Source organism: Eucyclogobius newberryi, unplaced genomic scaffold (assembly GCF_026437365.1).
Source record: "Eucyclogobius newberryi isolate DKJ021-1_F unplaced genomic scaffold, fEucNew1.0.hap1 SCAF_18, whole genome shotgun sequence".
Taxonomy (NCBI): domain Eukaryota; kingdom Metazoa; phylum Chordata; class Actinopteri; order Gobiiformes; family Gobiidae; genus Eucyclogobius; species Eucyclogobius newberryi.
This window is the reverse complement of record NW_027315812.1, coordinates 3124836-3148400: the sequence shown is the minus strand read 5'-3', so window position 1 is coordinate 3148400 and position 23565 is coordinate 3124836. Positions and strand designations below refer to the sequence as shown.

The 23565-nt window shown below is 50.4% G+C and overlaps 1 protein-coding gene across 1 annotated transcript in view; it reads left to right on the top strand.

The window, feature by feature from the left end:
- sugct (succinyl-CoA:glutarate-CoA transferase) overlaps nt 1–21935 on the top strand; it is a 185532-nt gene extending 163597 nt beyond the window's left edge. Inside the window, exon 14 of the mRNA XM_072450388.1 lies at nt 21657–21935. Within this exon, the coding sequence (XP_072306489.1) occupies nt 21657–21820 (164 nt within the window). The 3' untranslated portion in view covers nt 21821–21935. The remainder of the gene's footprint in view (nt 1–21656) is intronic.
- Nucleotides 21936–23565: the final 1630 nt, after the last annotated feature.

Sequence of the window (23565 nt, the reverse complement as noted above, 5' to 3'; positions counted from 1 at the left end):
TAAAGAGGGACTAAAGCAGGACTAAACCGGGACTGAAGCAGGACTAAACCGGGACTGAAGTAGGACTAAACCGGGTCTAAAGCGGGATTAAAGCGGGTCTAAAGCGGGAGTAAAGCAGGTCTAAACCGGGACTAAACCGGGACTAAAGCAGGTCTAAACCGGGACTAAACCGGGACTAAAGCGGGACTAAAGCAGGTATAAACCGGGACTAAAGCGGGACTAAACCGGGACTAAAGCGGGACTAAAATAGGACTAAAGCGGGACTAAAATAGGACTAAAGTAGGACTAAAGCGGGACTAAACCGGGACTAAAGCAGGACTAAAGCGGGACTAAAGTAGGACTAAACCAGGACTAAAGCGGGACTAAAGCAGGACTAAAGCAGAACTAAAACAGGACTAAAGCGGGACTAAAGCGGGACTAAAGCGGGACTAAAGTAGGACTAAAGTAAGACTAAAGTAGGACTAAAGTAGGACTAAAGCGGGACTAAAGCGGGACTAAAGCATGACTAAAGCAGGTCTAAACCGGGACTAAAGTAGGACTAAAGCGGAACTAAAGTAGGACTAAAGCGGGACTAAAGCGGGACTAAAGCGGGTCTAAAGCGGGACTAAAGCGGGACTAAAGCATGACTAAAGCAGGTCTAAACCGGGACTAAAGTAGGACTAAAGCGGAACTAAAGCGGGACTAAAGCGGGACTAAAGTGGGACTAAAGCGGAACTAAAGCGGGACTAAAGCGGGACTAAAGCAGGTCTAAAGCGGGACTAAAGCGGGACTAAAGCGGGACTAAAGCAGGACTAAAGCAGGTCTAAAGCGGGACTAAAGTAGGACTAAAGTAGGACTAAAGCGGGACTAAAGTAGGACTAAAGTAGGACTAAAGTAGGACTAAAGCGGGACTAAAGCGGGACTAAAGCGGGACTAAAGCGGGTCTAAACCGGGACTAAAGCAGGACTAAAGCATGTCTAAACCGTGACTAAAGCAGGACTAAAGCAGGACTAAAGCAGGTCTAAAGCGGGACTAAAGTAGGACTAAAGCGGGACTAAAGCGAGAGTAAATCTGGACTAAAGTAGGACTAAAGCGGGTCTAAAGCGGGTCTAAAGCGGGTCTAAAGCGGGACTAAAGCAGGACTAAAGCAGGTCCAAACCGGGACTAAAGCGGAACTAAAGCGGGACTAAAGCAGGACTAAAGCGGGACTAAAGCAGGTCTAAACCGGGACTAAACCGGGACTAAAGCAGGACTAAAGCAGGACTAAACCGGGACAAAAGCGGGACTAAAGTAGGACTAAACCGGGTCTAAAGCGGGTCTAAAGCGGGACTAAAGCAGGACTAAAGCGGGTCTAAAGTGGGACTAAAGCGGGTCTAAAGCAGGAATAAAGCGGGTCTAAAGCAGGTCTAAACCGGGACTAAACCTGGACTAAACCTGGACTAAAGCAGGTCCAAACCGGGACTAAAGCGGGACTAAACCGGGACTAAAGCAGGTCCAAACCGGGTCTAAAGCAGGTCTAAACCGGGACTAAACCTGGACTAAACCTGGACTAAAGCAGGTCCAAACCGGGACTAAAGCGGGACTAAACCGGGACTAAAGCGGGACTAATCCAGGACTAAAGCGGGACTAAAGCGGGACTAAAGCGGGACTAAAGCGGGACTAAGGCGGGACTAAAGTAGGACTAAAGTAGGACTAAAGCGGGACTAAAGCAGGACTAAAGCAGGACTAAAGCGGGACTAAAGCGGGACTAAAGCGGGTCTAAACCGGGACTAAACCGGGACCAAAGCGGGACTAAAGCGGGTCTAAAGAACGTCTAAACCGGGACTAAAGCGGGACTAAAGCGGGACTAAAGTAGGACTAAAGCGGGATTAAAGCTGGACTAAAGTAGTACTAAACCAGGACTAAACCGGGACTAAAGCGGGACTAAAGCGGGACTAAAGCGGGACTAAAGCGGGACTAAAGCGGGACTAAAGCGTGACTAAAGCGTGACTAAAGCGGGACTAAAGCGGGACTAAAGCGGGACTAAAGTAGGTCTAAACCAGGACCAAACCAGGACTAAACCGGGACTAAAGCAGGACTAAAGAGGGACTAAAGCAGGACGAAAGCAGGACTAAATCGGGACTAAAGCGGGACTAAACCGGGACTAAAGCAGGACTAAAGCGGGACTAAAGTAGGACTAAACCAGGACTAAAGCAGGACTAAAGCAGGTCTAAACCGGGACTAAAGCGGGTCTAAAGCGGGTCTAAACCGGGACTAAAGCGGGACTAAACCGGGACTAAAGCAGGTCTAAAGCGGGACTAAAGTAGGACTAACGCGGGACTAAAGCGGGTCTAAAGTGGGACTAAAGCGGGTCTAAAGCGGGACTAAAGCGGGACTAAAGCGGGTCTAAAGCGGGACTAAAGCGGGACTAAAGCGGGTCTAAAGCGGGTCTAAAGCGGGTCTAAACCGGGACTAAAGCAGGACTAAAGCAGGTCTAAAGCGGGACTAAAGTAAGACTAAAGCGGGACTAAAGTAGGACTAAAGTAGGACTAACGCGGGACTAAAGCGGGTCTAAAGTGGGAATAAAGCGGGTCTAAAGCGGGACTAAAGCGGGACTAAAGCGGGTCTAAAGCGGGTCTAAAGCGGGTCTAAACCGGGACTAAAGAGGGACTAAAGAGGGACTAAAGAGGGACTAAAGAGGGACTAAAGCGGGACTAAACCGGGTCTACAGCGGGTCTAAAGCGGGACTAAAGCGGGACTAAAGCGGGACTAAAGCGGGACTAAAGCAGGACTAAAGTAGGGCTAAAGCGGGACTAAACCGGGACTAAAGCATGACTAAAGCAGGTCTAAACCGGGACTAAAGTAGGACTAAAGCGGGACTAAAGCGGGACTAAAGCAGGACTAAAGCAGGTCTAAACCGGGACTAAAGCGGGTCTAAAGCGGGTCTAAAGCGGGACTAAAGCGGGTCTAAAGCGGGTCTAAAGCGGGTCTAAAGCGGGACTAAAGCGGGACTAAACCGGGACTAAAGCGGGACTAAACCGGGTCTACAGCGGGTCTAAAGCGGGACTAAAGCAGGACTAAAGCGGGACTAAAGCGGGACTAAAGCAGGACTAAAGCAGGACTAAAGCGGGACTAAAGCAGGACTAAAGCAGGTCTAAACCGGGACTAAAGCAGGACTAAAGCAGGTCTAAACCGGGACTAAACCGGGACTAAAGAGGGACTAAAGCGGGACTAAACCGGGACTAAACCGGGTCTACACCGGGTCTACAGCGGGTCTAAAGCGGGACTAAAGCGGGGCTAAAGCGGGACTAAAGCGGGACTAAAGCGGGACTAAACCGGGACTAAAGCGGGACTAAAGCGGGGCTAAAGCGGGACTAAAGCAGGACTAAAGTAGGACTAAAGTAGGGCTAAAGCGGGACTAAACCGGGACTAAAGCATGACTAAAGCAGGTCTAAACCGGGACTAAAGTAGGACTAAAGCGGAACTAAAGTAGGACTAAAGCAGGACTAAAGCGGGACTAAAGCGGGACTAAAGCGGGACTAAAGCGGGACTAAAGCGGGACTAAACCGGGACTAAAGCGGGACTAAAGCGGGACTAAAGTAGGACTAAACCGGGTCTAAACCGGGTCTAAACCGGGTCTAAACCGGGTCTAAAGCGGGTCTAAAGCGGGATTAAAGCGGGACTAAAGCGGGACTAAAGCGGGACTAAAGCAGGTCTAAACCGGGACTAAAGCGGGACTAAACCGGGACTAAAGCGGGACTAAAGCGGGACTAAAGAGGGACTAAAGAGGGACTAAAGCGGGACTAAACCGGGACTAAAGCGGGACTAAAGCGGGACTAAAGCAGGACTAAAGAGGGACTAAAGCGGGACTAAACCGGGACTAAATCGGGACTAAAGCGGGACTAAAGCGGGTCTAAACCGGGACTAAAGCGGGACTAAAGCGGGACTAAAGCGGGACCAAAGCAGGACTAAAGCGGAACTAAAGCGGAACTAAAGCGGGACTAAAGCGGGACTAAAGCGGGTCTAAAGCGGGACTAAAGTAGGACTAAAGCAGGTCTAAACCGGGACTAAAGCTGGACTAAAGCGGGACTAAAGCGGGACTAAAGCGGGACTAAAGCAGGACTAAAGCAGATCTAAAGCGGGACTAAAGTAGGACTAAAGAGGGACTAAAGCGGGACTAAACCGGGACTAAATCGGGACTAAAGCGGGACTAAATCGGGACTAAAGCGGGACTAAAGCGGGTCTAAACCGGGACTAAAGTAGGACTAAAGTAGGACTAAAGCGGGACTAAAGTAGGACTAAAGCGGGACTAAAGCGGGATTAAAGCGGGACTAAAGCGGGACTAAAGCGGGACTAAAGCAGGACTAAAGCAGGTCTAAAGCGGGTCTAAAGCGGGACTAAAGCGGGACTAAAGCGGGACTAAAGCAGGACTAAAGCAGATCTAAAGCGGGACTAAAGTAGGACTAAAGCGGGACTAAAGCGAGAGTAAATCTGGACTAAAGTAGGACTAAAGCGGGTCTAAAGCGGGTCTAAAGCGGGTCTAAAGCGGGTCTAAAGCAGGTCTAAACCGGGACTAAACCGGGACTAAACCTGGACTAAAGCAGGTCCAAACCGGGACTAAAGCGGGACTAAACCGGGACTAAACCGGGACTAAACCTGGACTAAAGTAGGACTAAAGCGGGACTAAAGCGGGACTAAAGCGGGACTAAAGCGGGACTAAAGCGGAACTAAAGCGGGACTAAAGCGGGACTAAAGCGGGACTAAAGCAGGACTAAAGCAGGTCCAAACCGGGACTAAAGCGGGACTAAAGTGGGACTAAAGTAGGACTAAAGCGGGACTAAAGCGGGACTAAACCGGGACTAAAGCGGGACTAAAGCGGGACTAAAGTAGGACTAAACCGGTTCTAAAGCGGGTCTAAAGCGGGACTAAAGCGGGACTAAAGCGGGACTAAAGCGGGACTAAAGCGGGACTAAAGCGGGACTAAAGCAGGTCTAAACCGGGACTAAAGCGGGACTAAACCAGGACTAAAGCGGGACTAAAGTAGGACTAAACCAGGACTAAAGCAGGACTAAAGAGCGACTAAAGCGGGACTAAACCGGGACTAAAGCGGGACTAAAGCGGGACTAAAGCAGGACTAAAGCGGAACTAAAGCGGGACTAAAGCGGGACTAAAGCGGGTCTAAACCGGGACTAAAGCAGGACTAAAGCAGGTCTAAACCGGGACTAAAGCGCGACTAAAGCAGGACTAAAGCGGGACTAAAGCGGGACTAAAGCGGGACTAAAGCGGGACTAAAACGGGACTAAAGTAGGACTAAAGCTGGACTAAAGCGGGACTAAACTAGGACTAAAGTGGGACTAAAGCGGGACTAAAGCGGGACTAAAGTGGGAGTAAATCTGGACTAAAGTAGGACTAAAGCGGGACTAAAGCGGCACTAAAGTAGGACTAAAGCAGGACTAAAGCAGGACCAAAGCGGGACTAAAGCAGGACTAAAGCGGGACTAAAGCGGGAGTAAATCTGGACTAAAGTAGGACTAAACCGGGTCTAAACCGGGTCTAAAGCGGGACTAAAGCGGGACTAAAGCAGGACTAAAGCAGGTCCAAACCGGGACTAAAGCGGGACTAAAGCGGGACTAAAGCGGGTCCAAACCGGGTCTAAACCGGGTCTAAACTGGGTCTAAACCGGGTCTAAAGCGGGTCTAAAGCGGGACTAAAGCGGGACTAAAGCGGGTCTAAAGTGGGACTAAAGCGGGTCTAAAGCAGGTCCAAACCGGGACTAAAGCGGGACTAAACCGGGACTATAGCGGGACTAATCCAGGACTAAAGCGGGACTAAAGCGAGACTAAAGCGGGACTAAAGCGGGACTAAAGCGGGACTAAGGCGGGACTAATGTAGGACTAAAGCGGGACTAAAGCGGGACTAAGGCGGGACTAAAGTAGGACTAAAGTAGGACTAAAGCAGGACTAAAGCAGGACTAAAGCGGGACTAAAGCAGGTCTAAACCGGGACTAAAGCGGGACCAAAGCGGGACTAAAGCGGGTCCAAACCGGGACTAAAGCGGGACTAAACCGGGACTAAACCGGGACTAAACCTGGACTAAAGTAGGACTAAAGCGGGACTAAACCTGGACTAAAGCAGGTCCAAACCGGGACTAAAGCGGGACTAAACCGGGACTAAACCTGGACTAAAGTAGGACTAAACCGGGTCTAAAGCGGGTCTAAAGCAGGTCTAAACCGGGACTAAACCGGGACTAAACCTGGACTAAAGCAGGTCCAAACCGGGACTAAAGCGGGACTAAACCGGGACTAAACCGGGACTAAACCTGGACTAAAGTAGGACTAAAGCGGGACTAAAGCGGGACTAAAGTAGGACTAAAGCGGGACTAAAGCTGGACTAAAGTAGTACTAAACCAGGACTAAACCGGGACTAAAGCGGGACTAAAGCGGGACTAAAGCGGGACTAAAGCGGGACTAAAGCGGGACTAAAGCGGGACTAAAGCGGGACTAAACCGGGACTAAAGCGGGACTAAAGCGGGACTAAAGCAGGTCTAAACCGGGACTAAAGCGGGACTAAAGCGGGACTAAAGCAGGACTAAAGCGGAACTAAAGCGGGACTAAAGCGGGTCTAAACCGGGACTAAAGCAGGACTAAAGCAGGTCTAAACCGGGACTAAAGCGCGACTAAAGCAGGACTAAAGCAGGACTAAAGCGGGACTAAAGCGGGACTAAAGCGGGACTAAAACGGGACTAAACCAGGACTAAAGCGGGACTAAAGTAGGACTAAACGAGGACTAAAGCGGGACTAAAGCAGGACTAAAGAGGGACTAAAGCGGGACTAAACCGGGACTAAAGCGGGACTAAAGCGGGACTAAAGCAGGTCTAAACCGGGACTAAAGCGGGACTAAAGCGGGACTAAAGCAGGACTAAAGCGGAACTAAAGCGGGACTAAAGCGGGACTAAAGCGGGTCTAAACCGGGACTAAAGCAGGACTAAAGCAGGTCTAAACCGGGACTAAAGCGCGACTAAAGCAGGACTAAAGCAGGACTAAAGCGGGACTAAAGCGGGACTAAAGCGGGACTAAAACGGGACTAAAGCAGGACTAAAGTTGGACTAAAGCGGGACTAAAGTAGGACTAAAGTGGGACTAAAGCGGGACTAAAGCGGGACTAAAGTGGGAGTAAATCTGGACTAAAGTAGGACTAAAGCGGGACTAAAGCGGCACTAAAGTAGGACTAAAGCAGGACTAAAGCAGGACCAAAGCGGGACTAAAGCAGGACTAAAGCGGGACTAAAGCGGGAGTAAATCTGGACTAAAGTAGGACTAAACCGGGTCTAAACCGGGTCTAAAGCGGGACTAAAGCGGGACTAAAGCAGGACTAAAGCAGGTCCAAACCGGGACTAAAGCGGGACTAAAGCGGGTCCAAACCGGGTCTAAACCGGGTCTAAACTGGGTCTAAACCGGGTCTAAAGCGGGTCTAAAGCGGGACTAAAGCGGGACTAAAGCGGGTCTAAAGTGGGACTAAAGCGGGTCTAAAGCAGGTCTAAACCGGGACTAAACCTGGACTAAACCTGGACTATAGCGGGTCCAAACCGGGTCTAAAGCGGGTCTAAAGCGGGACTAAAGCGGGACTAAAGACTAAAGCGGGACTAAAGCAGGTCTAAACCGGGACTAAAGCGGGACTAAACCAGGACTAAAGCGGGACTAAAGTAGGACTAAACCAGGACTAAAGCGGGACTAAAGCAGGACTAAAGAGGGACTAAAGCGCGACTAAACCGGGACTAAAGCGGGACTAAAGCGGGACTAAAGCGGGACTAAAGCGGGACTAAAGCGGTTCCAAACCGGGACTAAAGCAGGACTAAACCGGGACTAAAGCGGGACTAAAGTAGGACTAAAGCGGGACTAAAGCGGGACTAAAGCGGGTCCAAACCGGGACTAAAGCAGGTCTAAACCGGGACTAAAGCAGGACTAAAGCAGGACTAAAGCAGGTCTAAACCGGGACTAAAGCGGGACTAAAGCAGGTCTAAAGCGGGACTAAAGTAGGACTAAAGCAGGTCTAAACCGGGACTAAAGCTGGACTAAAGCAGGACTAAAGCAGGACTAAAGCGGGACTAAAGCGGGACTAAAGCGGGACTAAAGCGGGACTAAAGCAGGTCTAAACCGGGATTAAACCGGGACTAAACCGGGACTAAAGCGGGACTAAAGCAGGACTAAAGCAGATCTAAAGCGGGACTAAAGCGAGACTAAAGCGAGAGTAAATCTGGACTAAAGTAGGACTAAACCGGGTCTAAAGCGGGTCTAAAGCGGGTCTAAAGCGGGTCTAAAGCAGGTCTAAACCGGGACTAAACCGGGACTAAACCTGGACTAAAGCAGGTCCAAACCGGGACTAAAGCGGCACTAAACCGGGACTAAACCGGGACTAAACCTGGACTAAAGTAGGACTAAAGCGGGACTAAAGCGGAACTAAAGCGGGACTAAAGCGGGACTAAAGCGGGACTAAAGCAGGACTAAAGCAGGACTAAAGCAGGTCCAAACCGGGACTAAAGCGGGACTAAAGCGGGACTAAAGCGGGACTAAAGTGGGACTAAAGTAGGACTAAAGTAGGACTAAAGCGGGACTAAAGCGGGACTAAAGCGGGTCTAAACCGGGTCTAAACCGGGACTAAAGCGGGTCTAAACCGGGTCTAAACCGGGTCTAAACCGGGACTAAACCGGGACTAAACCGGGACCAAAGCGGGACTAAAGCGGGTCTAAACCGGGACTGAAGCGGGACTAAAGCGGGACTAAAGCGGGACTAAAGCGGGACTAAAGCGGGACTAAAGCGGGACTAAACCGGGACTAAAGCGGGACTTAAGCGGGACTTAAGCGGGACTTAAGCGGGACTAAAGCGGGACTAAAGCGGGACTAAAGCGGGACTAAAGCGGGACTAAAGCGGGACTAAAGCGGGACTAAAGCGGGACTAAACCGGGACTAAAGCGGGACTAAAGTAGGACTAAACCGGGTCTAAACCGGGTCTAAACCGGGTCTAAAGCGGGTCTAAAGCGGGATTAAAGCGGGACTAAAGCGGGACTAAAGCGGGACTAAAGCAGGTCTAAACCGGGACTAAAGCGGGACTAAACCGGGACTAAAGCGGGACTAAAGCGGGACTAAAGAGGGACTAAAGAGGGACTAAAGCGGGACTAAACCAGGACTAAAGCGGGACTAAAGCGGGACTAAAGCAGGACTAAAGAGGGACTAAAGCGGGACTAAACCGGGACTAAATCGGGACTAAAGCGGGACTAAAGCGGGTCTAAACCGGGACTAAAGCGGGACTAAAGCGGGACTAAAGCGGGACTAAAGCGGGACTAAAGCGGGACCAAAGCAGGACTAAAGCGGAACTAAAGCGGAACTAAAGCGGGACTAAAGCGGGTCTAAACCGGGACTAAAGCAGGACTAAAGCAGGTCTAAACCGGGACTAAAGCGCGACTAAAGCGGGTCTAAAGCGGGACTAAAGCGGGACTAAAGCGGGACTAAAGCGGGACTAAAGCGGGACTAAAGTAGGACTAAAGCGGGACTAAAGCTGGACTAAAGCGGGACTAAAGTGGGACTAAAGCGGGACTAAAGCGGGACTAAAGTGGGAGTAAATCTGGACTAAAGTAGGACTAAAGCGGGACTAAAGCGGCACTAAAGTAGGACTAAAGCAGGACTAAAGCAGGACCAAAGCGGGACTAAAGCGGGACTAAAGCGGGAGTAAATCTGGACTAAAGTAGGACTAAACCGGGTCTAAACCGGGTCTAAAGCGGGACTAAAGCGGGACTAAAGCAGGACTAAAGCAGGTCCAAACCGGGACTAAAGCGGGACTAAAGCGGGACTAAAGCGGGTCCAAACCGGGTCTAAACCGGGTCTAAACCGGGACTAAACCGGGTCTAAACCGGGTCTAAACCGGGTCTAAAGCGGGTCTAAAGCGGGTCTAAAGTGGGACTAAAGCGGGTCTAAAGCAGGAATAAAGCGGGTCTAAAGCAGGTCCAAACCGGGACTAAACCTGGACTAAACCTGGACTAAAGCAGGTCCAAACCGGGACTAAAGCGGGACTAAACCGGGACTAAAGCGGGACTAATCCAGGACTAAAGCGGGACTAAAGCGAGACTAAAGCGGGACTAAAGCGGGACTAAAGCGGGACTAAAGCGGGACTAAAGTAGGACTAAAGTAGGACTAAAGCAGGACTAAAGCAGATCTAAAGCGGGACTAAAGTAGGACTAAAGCGGGACTAAAGCGAGAGTAAATCTGGACTAAAGTAGGACTAAACCGGGTCTAAAGCGGGTCTAAACCGGGACTAAACCGGGACTAAACCTGGACTAAAGCAGGTCCAAACCGGGACTAAAGCGGGACTAAACCGGGACTAAACCTGGACTAAAGTAGGACTAAAGCGGGACTAAAGCGGGACTAAAGCGGAACTAAAGCGGGACTAAAGCGGGACTAAAGCGGGACTAAAGCAGGACTAAAGCAGGACTAAAGCAGGACTAAAGCAGGACTAAAGCAGGTCCAAACCGGGACTAAAGCGGGACTAAAGCGGGACTAAAGTGGGACTAAAGTAGGACTAAAGCAGGACTAAAGCGGGACTAAAGCGGGACTAAACCGGGACTAAAGCGGGACTAAAGCGGGACTAAAGTAGGACTAAACCGGGTCTAAACCGGGTCTAAAGCCGGTCTAAAGCGGGATTAAAGCGGGACTAAAGCGGGACTAAAGCAGGTCTAAACCGGGACTAAAGCGGGACTAAACCAGGACTAAAGCGGGACTAAAGTAGGACTAAACCAGGACTAAAGCGGGACTAAAGCAGGACTAAAGAGGGACTAAAGAGGGACTAAAGCGGGACTAAACCGGGACTAAAGCGGGACTAAAGCAGGTCTAAACCGGGACTAAAGCGGGACTAAAGCGGGACTAAAGCAGGACTAAAGCGGAACTAAAGCGGGACTAAAGCGGGACTAAAGCGGGTCTAAACCGGGACTAAAGCAGGACTAAAGCAGGTCTAAACCGGGACTAAAGCGCGACTAAAGCAGGACTAAAGCGGGACTAAAGCGGGACTAAAGCGGGACTAAAGTAGGACTAAAGTGGGACTAAAGCGGGACTAAAGTAGGACTAAAGCGGGACTAAAGTAGGACTAAAGCGGGACTAAAGCGGCACTAAAGTAGGACTAAAGCAGGACTAAAGCAGGACCAAAGCGGGACTAAAGCGGGACTAAAGCGGGACTAAAGCGGGAGTAAATCTGGACTAAAGTAGGACTAAACCGGGTCTAAACCGGGTCTAAAGCGGGACTAAAGCGGGACTAAAGCAGGACTAAAGCAGGTCCAAACCGGGACTAAAGCGGGACTAAAGCGGGACTAAAGCGGGTCCAAACCGGGTCTAAACCGGGTCTAAACTGGGTCTAAACCGGGTCTAAAGCGGGTCTAAAGCGGGTCTAAAGCGGGACTAAAGCGGGACTAAAGCGGGTCTAAAGTGGGACTAAAGCGGGTCTAAAGCAGGTCTAAACCGGGACTAAACCTGGACTAAACCTGGACTAAACCTGGACTAAAGCGGGACTAAACCGGGACTAAAGCGGGACTAATCCAGGACTAAAGCGGGACTAAAGCGAGACTAAAGCGGGACTAAAGCGGGACTAAAGCGGGACTAAGGCGGGACTAAAGTAGGACTAAAGTAGGACTAAAGCGGGACTAAAGCAGGACTAAAGCAGGACTAAAGCGGGACTAAAGCAGGTCTAAACCGGGACTAAAGCGGGACCAAAGCGGGACTAAAGCGGGACTAAAGCGGGACTAAAGCGGTTCTAAACCGGGACTAAAGCAGGACTAAAGCAGGTCTAAACCGGGACTAAAGCGCGACTAAAGCAGGACTAAAGCGGGACTAAAGCGGGACTAAAGCGGGACTAAAGTAGGACTAAAGTGGGACTAAAGCGGGACTAAAGTAGGACTAAAGCGGGACTAAAGTAGGACTAAAGCGGGACTAAAGCGGCACTAAAGTAGGACTAAAGCAGGACTAAAGCAGGACCAAAGCGGGACTAAAGCAGGACTAAAGCGGGACTAAAGCGGGAGTAAATCTGGACTAAAGTAGGACTAAACCGGGTCTAAACCGGGTCTAAAGCGGGACTAAAGCGGGACTAAAGCAGGACTAAAGCAGGTCCAAACCAGGACTAAAGCGGGACTAAAGCGGGACTAAAGCGGGTCCAAACCGGGTCTAAACCGGGTCTAAACTGGGTCTAAACCGGGTCTAAAGCGGGTCTAAAGCGGGACTAAAGCGGGACTAAAGCGGGTCTAAAGTGGGACTAAAGCGGGTCTAAAGCAGGTCTAAACCGGGACTAAACCGGGACTAAACCTGGACTAAACCTGGACTAAAGCGGGACTAAACTGGGACTAAAGCGGGACTAATCCAGGACTAAAGCGGGACTAAAGCGAGACTAAAGCGGGACTAAAGCGGGACTAAAGCGGGACTAAGGCGGGACTAAAGTAGGACTAAAGTAGGACTAAAGCGGGACTAAAGCAGGACTAAAGCGGGACTAAAGCAGGTCTAAACCGGGACTAAAGCGGGACCAAAGCGGGACTAAAGCGGGACTAAAGTAGGACTAAAGCGGGACTAAAGCTGGACTAAAGTAATACTAAACCAGGACTAAACCGGGACTAAAGCGGGACTAAAGCGGGACTAAAGCGGGACTAAAGCAAGACTAAACCGGGTCTAAAGCGGGTCTAAAGCGGGACTAAAGCGGGACTAAAGCGGGACTAAAGCGGGACTAAAGCGGGACTAAAGCGGGACTAAAGCGGGTCTAAACCGGGACTAAAGCGGGACTAAACCAGGACTAAAGCGGGACTAAAGTAGGACTAAACCAGGACTAAAGCGGGACTAAAGCGGGACTAAAGCAGGACTAAAGAGGGACTAAAGAGGGACTAAAGCGGGACTAAAGCAGGACTAAAGCAGGTCTAAACCGGGACTAAAGCGCGACTAAAGCAGGACTAAAGCAGGACTAAAGCGGGTCTAAAGCGGGACTAAAGCGGGACTAAAGCGGGACTAAAGCGGGACTAAAGCGGGACTAAAGAGGGACTAAAGCAGGACTAAACCGGGACTGAAGCAGGACTAAACCGGGACTGAAGTAGGACTAAACCGGGTCTAAAGCGGGACTAAAGCGGGTCTAAAGCGGGAGTAAAGCAGGTCTAAACCGGGACTAAACCGGGACTAAAGCAGGTCTAAACCGGGACTAAACCGGGACTAAAGCGGGACTAAAGCAGGTATAAACCGGGACTAAAGCGGGACTAAACCGGGACTAAAGCGGGACTAAAATAGGACTAAAGCGGGACTAAAATAGGACTAAAGTAGGACTAAAGCGGGACTAAACCGGGACTAAAGCAGGACTAAAGCGGGACTAAAGTAGGACTAAACCAGGACTAAAGCGGGACTAAAGCAGGACTAAAGCAGAACTAAAACAGGACTAAAGCGGGACTAAAGCGGGACTAAAGCGGGACTAAAGTAGGACTAAAGTAAGACTAAAGTAGGACTAAAGTAGGACTAAAGCGGGACTAAAGCGGGACTAAAGCATGACTAAAGCAGGTCTAAACCGGGACTAAAGTAGGACTAAAGCGGAACTAAAGTAGGACTAAAGCGGGACTAAAGCGGGACTAAAGCGGGTCTAAAGCGGGACTAAAGCGGGACTAAAGCATGACTAAAGCAGGTCTAAACCGGGACTAAAGTAGGACTAAAGCGGAACTAAAGCGGGACTAAAGCGGGACTAAAGCAGGTCTAAAGCGGGACTAAAGCGGGACTAAAGCGGGACTAAAGCAGGACTAAAGCAGGTCTAAAGCGGGACTAAAGTAGGACTAAAGTAGGACTAAAGCGGGACTAAAGTAGGACTAAAGTAGGACTAAAGTAGGACTAAAGCGGGACTAAAGCGGGACTAAAGCGGGACTAAAGCGGGACTAAAGCGGGTCTAAACCGGGACTAAAGCAGGACTAAAGCATGTCTAAACCGTGACTAAAGCAGGACTAAAGCAGGACTAAAGCAGGACTAAAGCGGGACTAAAGCGAGAGTAAATCTGGACTAAAGTAGGACTAAAGCGGGTCTAAAGCGGGTCTAAAGCGGGTCTAAAGCGGGACTAAAGCAGGACTAAAGCAGGTCCAAACCGGGACTAAAGCGGAACTAAAGCGGGACTAAAGCAGGACTAAAGCGGGACTAAAGCAGGTCTAAACCGGGACTAAACCGGGACTAAAGCAGGACTAAAGCAGGACTAAACCGGGACAAAAGCGGGACTAAAGTAGGACTAAACCGGGTCTAAAGCGGGTCTAAAGCGGGACTAAAGCAGGACTAAAGCGGGTCTAAAGTGGGACTAAAGCGGGTCTAAAGCAGGAATAAAGCGGGTCTAAAGCAGGTCTAAACCGGGACTAAACCTGGACTAAACCTGGACTAAAGCAGGTCCAAACCGGGACTAAAGCGGGACTAAACCGGGACTAAAGCGGGACTAATCCAGGACTAAAGCGGGACTAAAGCGGGACTAAAGCGGGACTAAAGCGGGACTAAGGCGGGACTAAAGTAGGACTAAAGTAGGACTAAAGCGGGACTAAAGCAGGACTAAAGCAGGACTAAAGCGGGACTAAAGCGGGACTAAAGCGGGTCTAAACCGGGACTAAACCGGGACCAAAGCGGGACTAAAGCGGGTCTAAAGAACGTCTAAACCGGGACTAAAGCGGGACTAAAGCGGGACTAAAGTAGGACTAAAGCGGGATTAAAGCTGGACTAAAGTAGTACTAAACCAGGACTAAACCGGGACTAAAGCGGGACTAAAGCGGGACTAAAGCGGGACTAAAGCGGGACTAAAGCGGGACTAAAGCGTGACTAAAGCGTGACTAAAGCGGGACTAAAGCGGGACTAAAGCGGGACTAAAGCGGGACTAAAGTAGGTCTAAACCAGGACCAAACCAGGACTAAACCGGGACTAAAGCAGGACTAAAGAGGGACTAAAGCAGGACGAAAGCAGGACTAAACCGGGACTAAAGCAGGACTAAACCGGGACTGAAGTAGGACTAAACCGGGTCTAAAGCGGGACTAAAGCGGGTCTAAAGCGGGAGTAAAGCAGGTCTAAACCGGGACTAAAGCAGGTCTAAACCGGGACTAAACCGGGACTAAAGCGGGACTAAAGCAGGTATAAACCGGGACTAAAGCGGGACTAAACCGGGACTAAAGCGGGACTAAAATAGGACTAAAGCGGGACTAAAATAGGACTAAAGCGGGACTAAAGTAGGACTAAATCGGGACTAAAGCGGGACTAAACCGGGACTAAAGCAGGACTAAAGCGGGACTAAAGTAGGACTAAACCAGGACTAAAGCGGGACTAAAGCAGGACTAAAGCGGAACTAAAACAGGACTAAAGCAGGTCTAAACCGGGACTAAAGCGGGACTAAAGCGGGACTAAAGTAGGACTAAAGTAAGACTAAAGTAGGACTAAACCGGGTCTAAAGCGGGTCTAAAGCGGGTCTAAAGCGGGACTAAAGCAGGACTAAAGCAGGTCCAAACCGGGACTAAAGCGGGACTAAAGCGGGACTAAAGCGGGTCTAAACCGGGTCTAAAGCGGGTCTAAAGCGGGTTTAAAGCAGGACTAAAGCGGGACTAAAGCAGGTCTAAACCGGGACTAAACCGGGACTAAAGCAGGACTAAAGCAGGACTAAAGCAGGACTAAAGCAGGACTAAACCGGGACAAAAGCGGGACTAAAGCGGGACTAAAGTAGGACTAAACCGGGTCTAAAGCGGGTCTAAAGCGGGACTAAAGCAGGACTAAAGCAGGTCCAAACCGGGACTAAAGCGGGACTAAAGCGGGACTAAAGCGGGTCCAAACCGGGTCTAAAGCGGGTCTAAAGCGGGACTAAAGCGGGTCTAAAGCTGGACCAAAGCGGGACTAAAGCGGGTCTAAAGAAGGTCTAAACCGGGACTAAAGCGGGACTAAAGTAGGACTAAAGTAGGACTAAAGCGGGACTAAAGCAGGACTAAAGCAGGACTAAAGCGGGACTAAAGCGGGTCTAAACCGGGACTAAACCGGGACCAAAGCGGGACTAAAGCGGGACTAAAGCGGGTCTAAAGAAGGTCTAAACCGGGACTAAAGCGGGACTAAAGCGGGACTAAAGTGGGACTAAAGTGGGACTAAAGCGGGACTAAAGCTGGACTAAAGTAGTACTAAACCAGGACTAAACCGGGACTAAAGCGGGACTAAAGCGGGACTAAAGCGGGACTAAAGCGGGACTAAAGCGGGACTAAAGCGGGACTAAAGTAGGTCTAAACCAGGACCAAACCGGGACTAAAGCAGGACTAAAGAGGGACTAAAGCAGGACTAAAGCAGGACTAAACCGGGACTAAAGCAGGACTAAACCGGGACTGAAGTAGGACTAAACCGGGTCTAAAGCGGGACTAAAGCGGGTCTAAAGCGGGAGTAAAGCAGGTCTAAACCGGGACTAAACCGGGACTAAAGCAGGTCTAAACCGGGACTAAACCGGGACTAAAGCAGGTCTAAACCGGGACTAAACCGGGACTAAAGCGGGACTAAAGCAGGTATAAACCGGGACTAAAGCGGGACTAAACCGGGACTAAAGCGGGACTAAAATAGGACTAAAGCGGGACTAAAATAGGACTAAAGCGGGACTAAAGTAGGACTAAATCGGGACTAAAGCGGGACTAAACCGGGACTAAAGCAGGACTAAAGCGGGACTAAAGTAGGACTAAACCAGGACTAAAGCGGGACTAAAGCAGGACTAAAGCGGAACTAAAACAGGACTAAAGCAGGTCTAAACCGGGACTAAAGTAGGACTAAAGTAAGACTAAAGTAGGACTAAACCGGGTCTAAAGCGGGTCTAAAGCGGGACTAAAGCAGGACTAAAGCAGGTCCAAACCGGGACTAAAGCGGGACTAAAGCGGGTCTAAACCGGGTCTAAAGCGGTTCTAAAGCGGGTTTAAAGCAGGACTAAAGCGGGACTAAAGCAGGTCTAAACCGGGACTAAACCGGGACTAAAGCAGGACTAAAGCAGGACTAAACCGGGACAAAAGCGGGACTAAAGCGGGACTAAAGCGGAACTAAAGCGGGACTAAAGCAGGACTAAAGCGCGTCTAAACCGGGACTAAAGCAGGACTAAAGCAGGTCTAAACCGGGACTAAAGCGCGACTAAAGTAGGACTAAAGTAGGACTAAAGCGGGACTAAAGCGGGACTAAAGCAGGACTAAACCGGGACTAAACCGGGACTAAAGTAGGACTAAAGCGGGACTAAAGTAGGACTATAGTAGGACTAACGCGGGACTAAAGCGGGACTAAAGCGGGTCCAAACCGGGACTAAAGCAGGTCTAAAGCAGGACTAAAGCAGGTCTAAAGCGGGACTAAAGTAGGACTAAAGCAGGTCTAAACCGGGACTAAAGCTGGACTAAAGCAGGACTAAAGCAGGTCTAAAGCGGGACTAAAGTAGGACTAAAGCGGGACTAAAGCGGGACTAAAGCGGGACTAAAGCGGGACTAAAGCGGGTCTAAACCGGGACTAAAGCGGGACTAAAGCAGGACTAAAGCAGGACTAAAGCGGGTCTAAAGCGGGAGTAAAGCTGGACTAAACCGGGACTAAACCGGGTCTAAAGCGGGACTAAAGCGGGTTTAAACCGGGTTTAAAGCGGGTCTAAAGCGGGACTAAAGCGGGATTAAATTAGGACTAAAGAAGGACTAAAGCGGGTCTAAAGCGGGACTAAAGCGGGCCTAAAGCGGGATTAATGCAGGACTAAAGAAGGACTAAAGTGGGTCTAAAGCGGGACTAAAGCGGGATTAAATTAGGACTAAAGAAGGACTAAAGCGGGTTTAAAGCGGGACCAAAGCGGGACTAAAGCGGGTCTAAAGCGGGACTAAAGCGGGACTAAAGCGGGTCCAAAGCAGGACTAAAGCGGGTCTAAAGCGGGTCTAAACCGGGACTAAAGCAGGACTAAAGCGGGTCTAAACCGGGACTAAAGCGGGACTAAAGCAGGACTAAAGCGGGACTAAAGCGGGACTAAAGCAGGACTAAAGCAGGTCTAAAGCGGGAGTAAAGCTGGACTAAACCGGGACTAAACCGGGTCTAAAGCGGGACTAAAGCGGGTTTAAACCGGGTTTAAAGCGGGTCTAAAGCGGGACTAAAGCGGGACTAAAGCGGGATTAATGCAGGACTAAAGAAGGACTAAAGCGGGTCTAAAGCGGGTTTAAAGCGGGACCAAAGCGGGACTAAAGCGGGTCTAAAGCGGGACTAAAGCTGGACTAAAGCTGGACTAAAGCGGGTCTAAAGCGGGACTAAAGCGGGACTAAAGCAGGACTAAAGCAGGACTAAAGCAGGTCTAAAGCCGGAGTAAAGCTGGACTAAAGCGGGTCTAAAGCGGGACTAAAGCAGGACTAAAGCGGGATTAATGCAGGACTAAAGAAGGACTAAAGTGTGTCTAAAGCGGGTTTGAAGCGGGACTAAAGAAGGACTAAAGCGGGACTAAAGCGGGACTAAAGCGGGTCTAAAGCGCGACCGAAGCAGGACTAAAGCAGGTCTAAAGCAGGACTAAAGCGGGACTAAACCAGGACTAAAGCAGGACTAAACCAGGACTAAAGCGGGACCGAAGCAGGACTAAAGCAGGACTAAAGCAGGTCTAAAGCAGGACTAAACCGGGACCAAAGTAGGACTAAAGTGGGACTAAAGCGGGACTAAAGCGGGACTAAACCGGGACTAAAGCAGGACTAAACCGGGACTAAACCGGGACTAAAGCAGGACTAAAGCAGGACTAAAGCAGGTCTAAAGCAGGACTAAACCGGGACTAAACCGGGACTAAACCGGGACTAAACCGGGACTAAACCGGGACTAAAGCAGGACTAAAGCAGGACTAAAGCAGGACTAAAGCAGGTCTAAAGCGGGAGTAAAGCGGGAGTAAAGCGGGTTTAAAGCGGGTTTAAAGCGGGTCTAAAGCGGGACTAAAGCGGGATTAAATTAAAACTAAAGAAGGACTAAAGCGGGTCTAAAGCGGGACTAAAGCGGGACTAAAGCGGGATTAATGCAGGACTAAAGCGGGACTAAAGCGGGACTAAGGCGGGACTAAAGCGGGTCTAAAGCGGGTACTAAAGCAGGACTAAAGCGGGTCTAAAGCAGGTCTAAAGCAGGACTAAAGCAGGACTAAAGCAGGTCTAAAGCAGGTCTAAAGCGGGACCAAAGCAGGACTAAAGCGGGTCTAAAGCAGGACTAAAGCGGGACCAAAGCAGGACTAAAGCAGGTCTAAAGCAGGACTAAAGCAGGTCTAAAGCAGGTCTAAAGCAGGTCTAAAGCAGGTCTAAAGCGGGACTAAAGCGGGACTAAAGCGGGGCTAAACCAGGACTAAAGCAGGTCTAAACCAGGACTAAAGCGGGTCTAAAGCAGGTCTAAACCAGGACTAAAGCGGGTCTAAAGCAGGTCTAAAGCAGGACTAAAGCGGGACCAAAGCGGGTCTAAAGCAGGACTAAACTTCTCCCACACGTCTTGGAAAACCTGATAAATCATTTGTGTATTTTCCAGATGTGAAAAATGTGAAAAAAGTCAAGGCCAAAAATGTGTTTTGACCGTCTTTAGAATGTTTGAAAGTCTGATTATGAGCGACAGTGGAACATGTCTCTGAATGTCCAGCCCAAATCTGTGTGAAACCACTCGACCTGTTCATTTATCAATATGGTCCCTGGTCCCTGGTCCCTGGTCCCTGGTCCCTGGTCCCTGGTCCCTGGTCCCTGGTCCCTGGTCCCAGGTCTCTGTGATTGTCTGTAGTTCGGGGTTAATGAGGTGGAGGGGACATTGTTGTTCATCTGGGTCACGGCATAAAAATAACCTCAGACCCACGAGCTTCAGTGAGACCGGTCAGAGGCTGGACGTGGGGTCAGAGGCTGGACGTGGGGTCAGAGGCTGGACGTGGGGTCAGAGGCTGGACGTGGGGTCAGAGGCTGGATGAGCCCTATATCACAGCTCCTCCCTCTATTTTTGGGGGAAATTTTAGAAAAATATAATTTATATAGGACTAAACCAGGTCTAAACCAGGACCAAACCAGGTCTAAACCAGGACCAAACCAGGTCTAAACCAGGACCAAACCAGGTCTAAACCAGGACCAAACCAGGTCTAAACCAGGACCAAACCAGGTCTAAACCAGGACTAAACCAGGTCTAAACCAGGTCTAAACCAGGACTAAACCAGGACTAAACCAGGACTAAGCCAGGACTAAACCAGGTCTGAACAAGGACTAAACCAGGTCTAAACCAGGACCAAACCAGGTCTAAACCAGGTCTAAACCAGGTCTAAACCAGGTCTAAACCAGGTCTAAACCAGGACTAAACCAGGACTAAACCAGGACTAAACCAGGTCTAAGCCAGGACTAAACCAGGTCTGAACAAGGACTAAACCAGGACTAAACCAGGACTAAACCAGGTCTAAACCAGGTATAAACCAGGACCAAACCAGGTCTAAACCAGGTCTAAACCAGGTCTAAACCAGGACTAAACCAGGTCTAAACCAGGACCAAACCAGGTCTAAACCAGGACCAAACCAGGTCTAAACCAGGACCAAACCAGGTCTAAACCAGGACCAAACCAGGTCTAAACCAGGTCTAAACCAGGACTAAACCAGGTCTAAACCAGGTCTAAACCAGGACTAAACCAGGACTAAACCAGGACTAAACCAGGTCTAAGCCAGGACTAAACCAGGTCTGAACAAGGACTAAACCAGGTCTAAACCAGGACCAAACCAGGTCTAAACCAGGTCTAAACCAGGTCTAAACCAGGTCTAAACCAGGTCTAAACCAGGACCAAACCAGGACTAAACCAGGACTAAACCAGGTCTAAGCCAGGACTAAACCAGGTCTGAACAAGGACTAAACCAGGACTAAACCAGGACTAAACCAGGTCTAAACCAGGACCAAACCAGGTCTAAACCAGGTCTAAACCAGGTATAAACCAGGACCAAACCAGGTCTAAACCAGGTCTAAACCAGGTCTAAACCAGGACTAAACCAGGTCTAAACCAGGACCAAACCAGGTCTAAACCAGGTCTAAACCAGGACTAAACCAGGACTAAACCAGGTCTAAACCAGGTCTGAACAAGGACTAAACCAGGACTAAACCAGGACTAAACCAGGTCTGAACAAGGACTAAACCAGGACTAAACCAGGACTAAACCCGGTCTAAACCAGGACTAAACCAGGTCTAAACCAGGTCTGAACAAGGACTAAACCAGGACTAAACCAGGACTAAACCAGGACTAAACCAGGACCAAACCAGGTCTAAACCAGGTCTGAACATGGACTAAACCAGGATTAAACCAGGACTAAACCCAGTCTAAACCAGGTCTAAACCAGGACTAAACCAGGACTAAACCAGGACTAAACCAGGACTAAACCAGGTCTAAACCAGGACTAAACCAGGTCTAAACCAGGTCTGAACAAGGACTAAACCAGGACTAAACCAGGTCTAAACCAGGACTAAACCAGGACTAAACCAGGTCTAAACCAGGACTAAACCAGGTCTAAACCAGGTCTGAACATGGACTAAACCAGGACTAAACCAGGTCTGAACAAGGACTAAACCAGGACTAAACCAGGACTAAACCAGGACTAAACCAGGATTAAACCAGGTCTGAACATGGACTAAACCAGGACTAAACCAGGACTAAACCAGGACTAAACCAGGTCTAAATCACTGTTTTACCCATAATCCCTTGCTGTGCAGGCCCGGCGGTGCGGTACAGCTCCTTCCTGCCTCTAAGCCCCACCCCTCCCCCTCTGATTGGCCAGCACACGGTCAGCGTCCTGACAGGAAGTCTGCGCTACAGCCAAAAGGAAGTGACATCACTCCTGCAGAGCGGCGCTGTGGCCCAGAGTCCTGACGTCTGATTGGTCCAGAGCTGAAGCCACGCACCAATCAGTGAACAGCACAGGAGGAACAAACATACCGCCTTAGATCCACCTTGAATCTTAAAACTATGAACAATCTTTGTTGTTTTGTAGATTCCGTCTCTTTTAAGTCTTTAAGTGTTTGAAGTGATAAAGAAGTTGAACATCATTTATGTTTCAATACTTTACTTTGAGGAGCTCCTGAATCCCACTGTCTTCTGCAGGGGACTCAGAGATAGAGGACTAAGAGACAGAGGACTAAGAGACAGAGGACTCAGAGGGACTCGTCCATCAGCTGAGGTCACTGAGGTTGTTGGATCCTCAGTGGCTCCGGGATGAGGTCCTGAGGACCTAAAGCCTCTGGATGTAGTAGGACTGTCTCTGACATGTCTCTGTAACAGGGCGTGGCGGTCGGGGACAGTGTCTCTGACAGAGCGGGGTGGTGGTCCCTCTGTTCCAGAAGGGGGACCAGAGGGTGTGTCCCACCTACAGAGGGATCACACTCCTCAGCCTCCCATAAGGTCTGTTCCAGGTCCTGGAGGAGAATCTGACCCATAGAACCTCAGATTCAGGAGGAGCAGGTTTAGGTCCTGGTGGTGCAACACTGGAACAGCTCTAGACTCTCCACCAGGGGGCGCCAGGGCTCATGGGAGTTTGCACAGTCACATGTGCTTTGTGGATCTGGAGAAGACTTTGGGCCGTGTCCTTTGGGGGGTGCTCCGGGAGTACGGGGTCTGGGGCCCTTTGCTCAGGGCTGTCCGGTCCCTGTCTGACAGGAGCAGGAGCTGTGGGCACTGCAGTGTGTCAGACCTGTTCCCATGAGGGACTCCTCAGGGCTGCGCTTTGTCACCGCTTCTGTTCATAGTTTTTATGGACAGAATTTCTAGGTGTGGTCAGGAGTCGGAGGGTGTGGTCAGGAGTCGGGGGGTGTGGTCAGGAGTCGGGGGGTGTGATCAGGAGTCGGGGGGTGTGGTCAGGAGTCGGGGGGTGTCCGGTTTGGGAACCACAGGATCTCATCTCTGCTGTTTACAGACGAGGTTGTCCTGATGTCTCCATCAAACCTGGACCTGCAGCTGCACTGGGACGAGAGGGAAGCGTCTGGGGTGAGAATCAGCTCCAAATCCGAGGTCATGGTTCTGAACCGGAAAAAGGTGTCTTGTCCTCTCCAGGTGGGTGGGGGGTCCTTGTCCTCTCCAGGTGGGTGGGGGGTCCTTGTCCTCTCCAGGTGGGTGGGGGGTCCTTGTCCTCTCCAGGTGGGTGGGGGGTCCTTGTCCTCTCCAGGTGGGTGGGGGTCCTTGTCCTCTCCAGGTGGGTGGGGGGTCCTTGTCCTCTCCAGGTGGGTGGGGGGTCCTTGTCCTCTCCAGGTGGGTGGGGGGTCCTTGTTCTCTCCAGGTGGGTGGGGGGTCCTTGTCCTCTCCAGGTGGGTGGGGGGTCCTTGTCCTCTCCAGGTGGGTGGGGGTCCTTGTCCTCTCCAGGTGGGTGGGGGGTCCTTGTTCTCTCCAGGTGGGTGGGGGGTCCTTGTCCTCTCCAGGTGGGTGGGGGTCCTTGTCCTCTCCAGGTGGGTGGGGGGTCCTTGTCCTCTCCAGGTGGGTGGGGGTCCTTGTCCTCTCCAGGTGGGTGGGGGGTCCTTGTCCTCTCCAGGTGGGTGGAGGAGTTCAAGTATCTCGGGGTCTTGTTCACGAGTGAGTGAAGGATGGAGCGTGTGATTGACAGTTGGATCAGTGCAGCGGCTGTTGTGGTGAAGA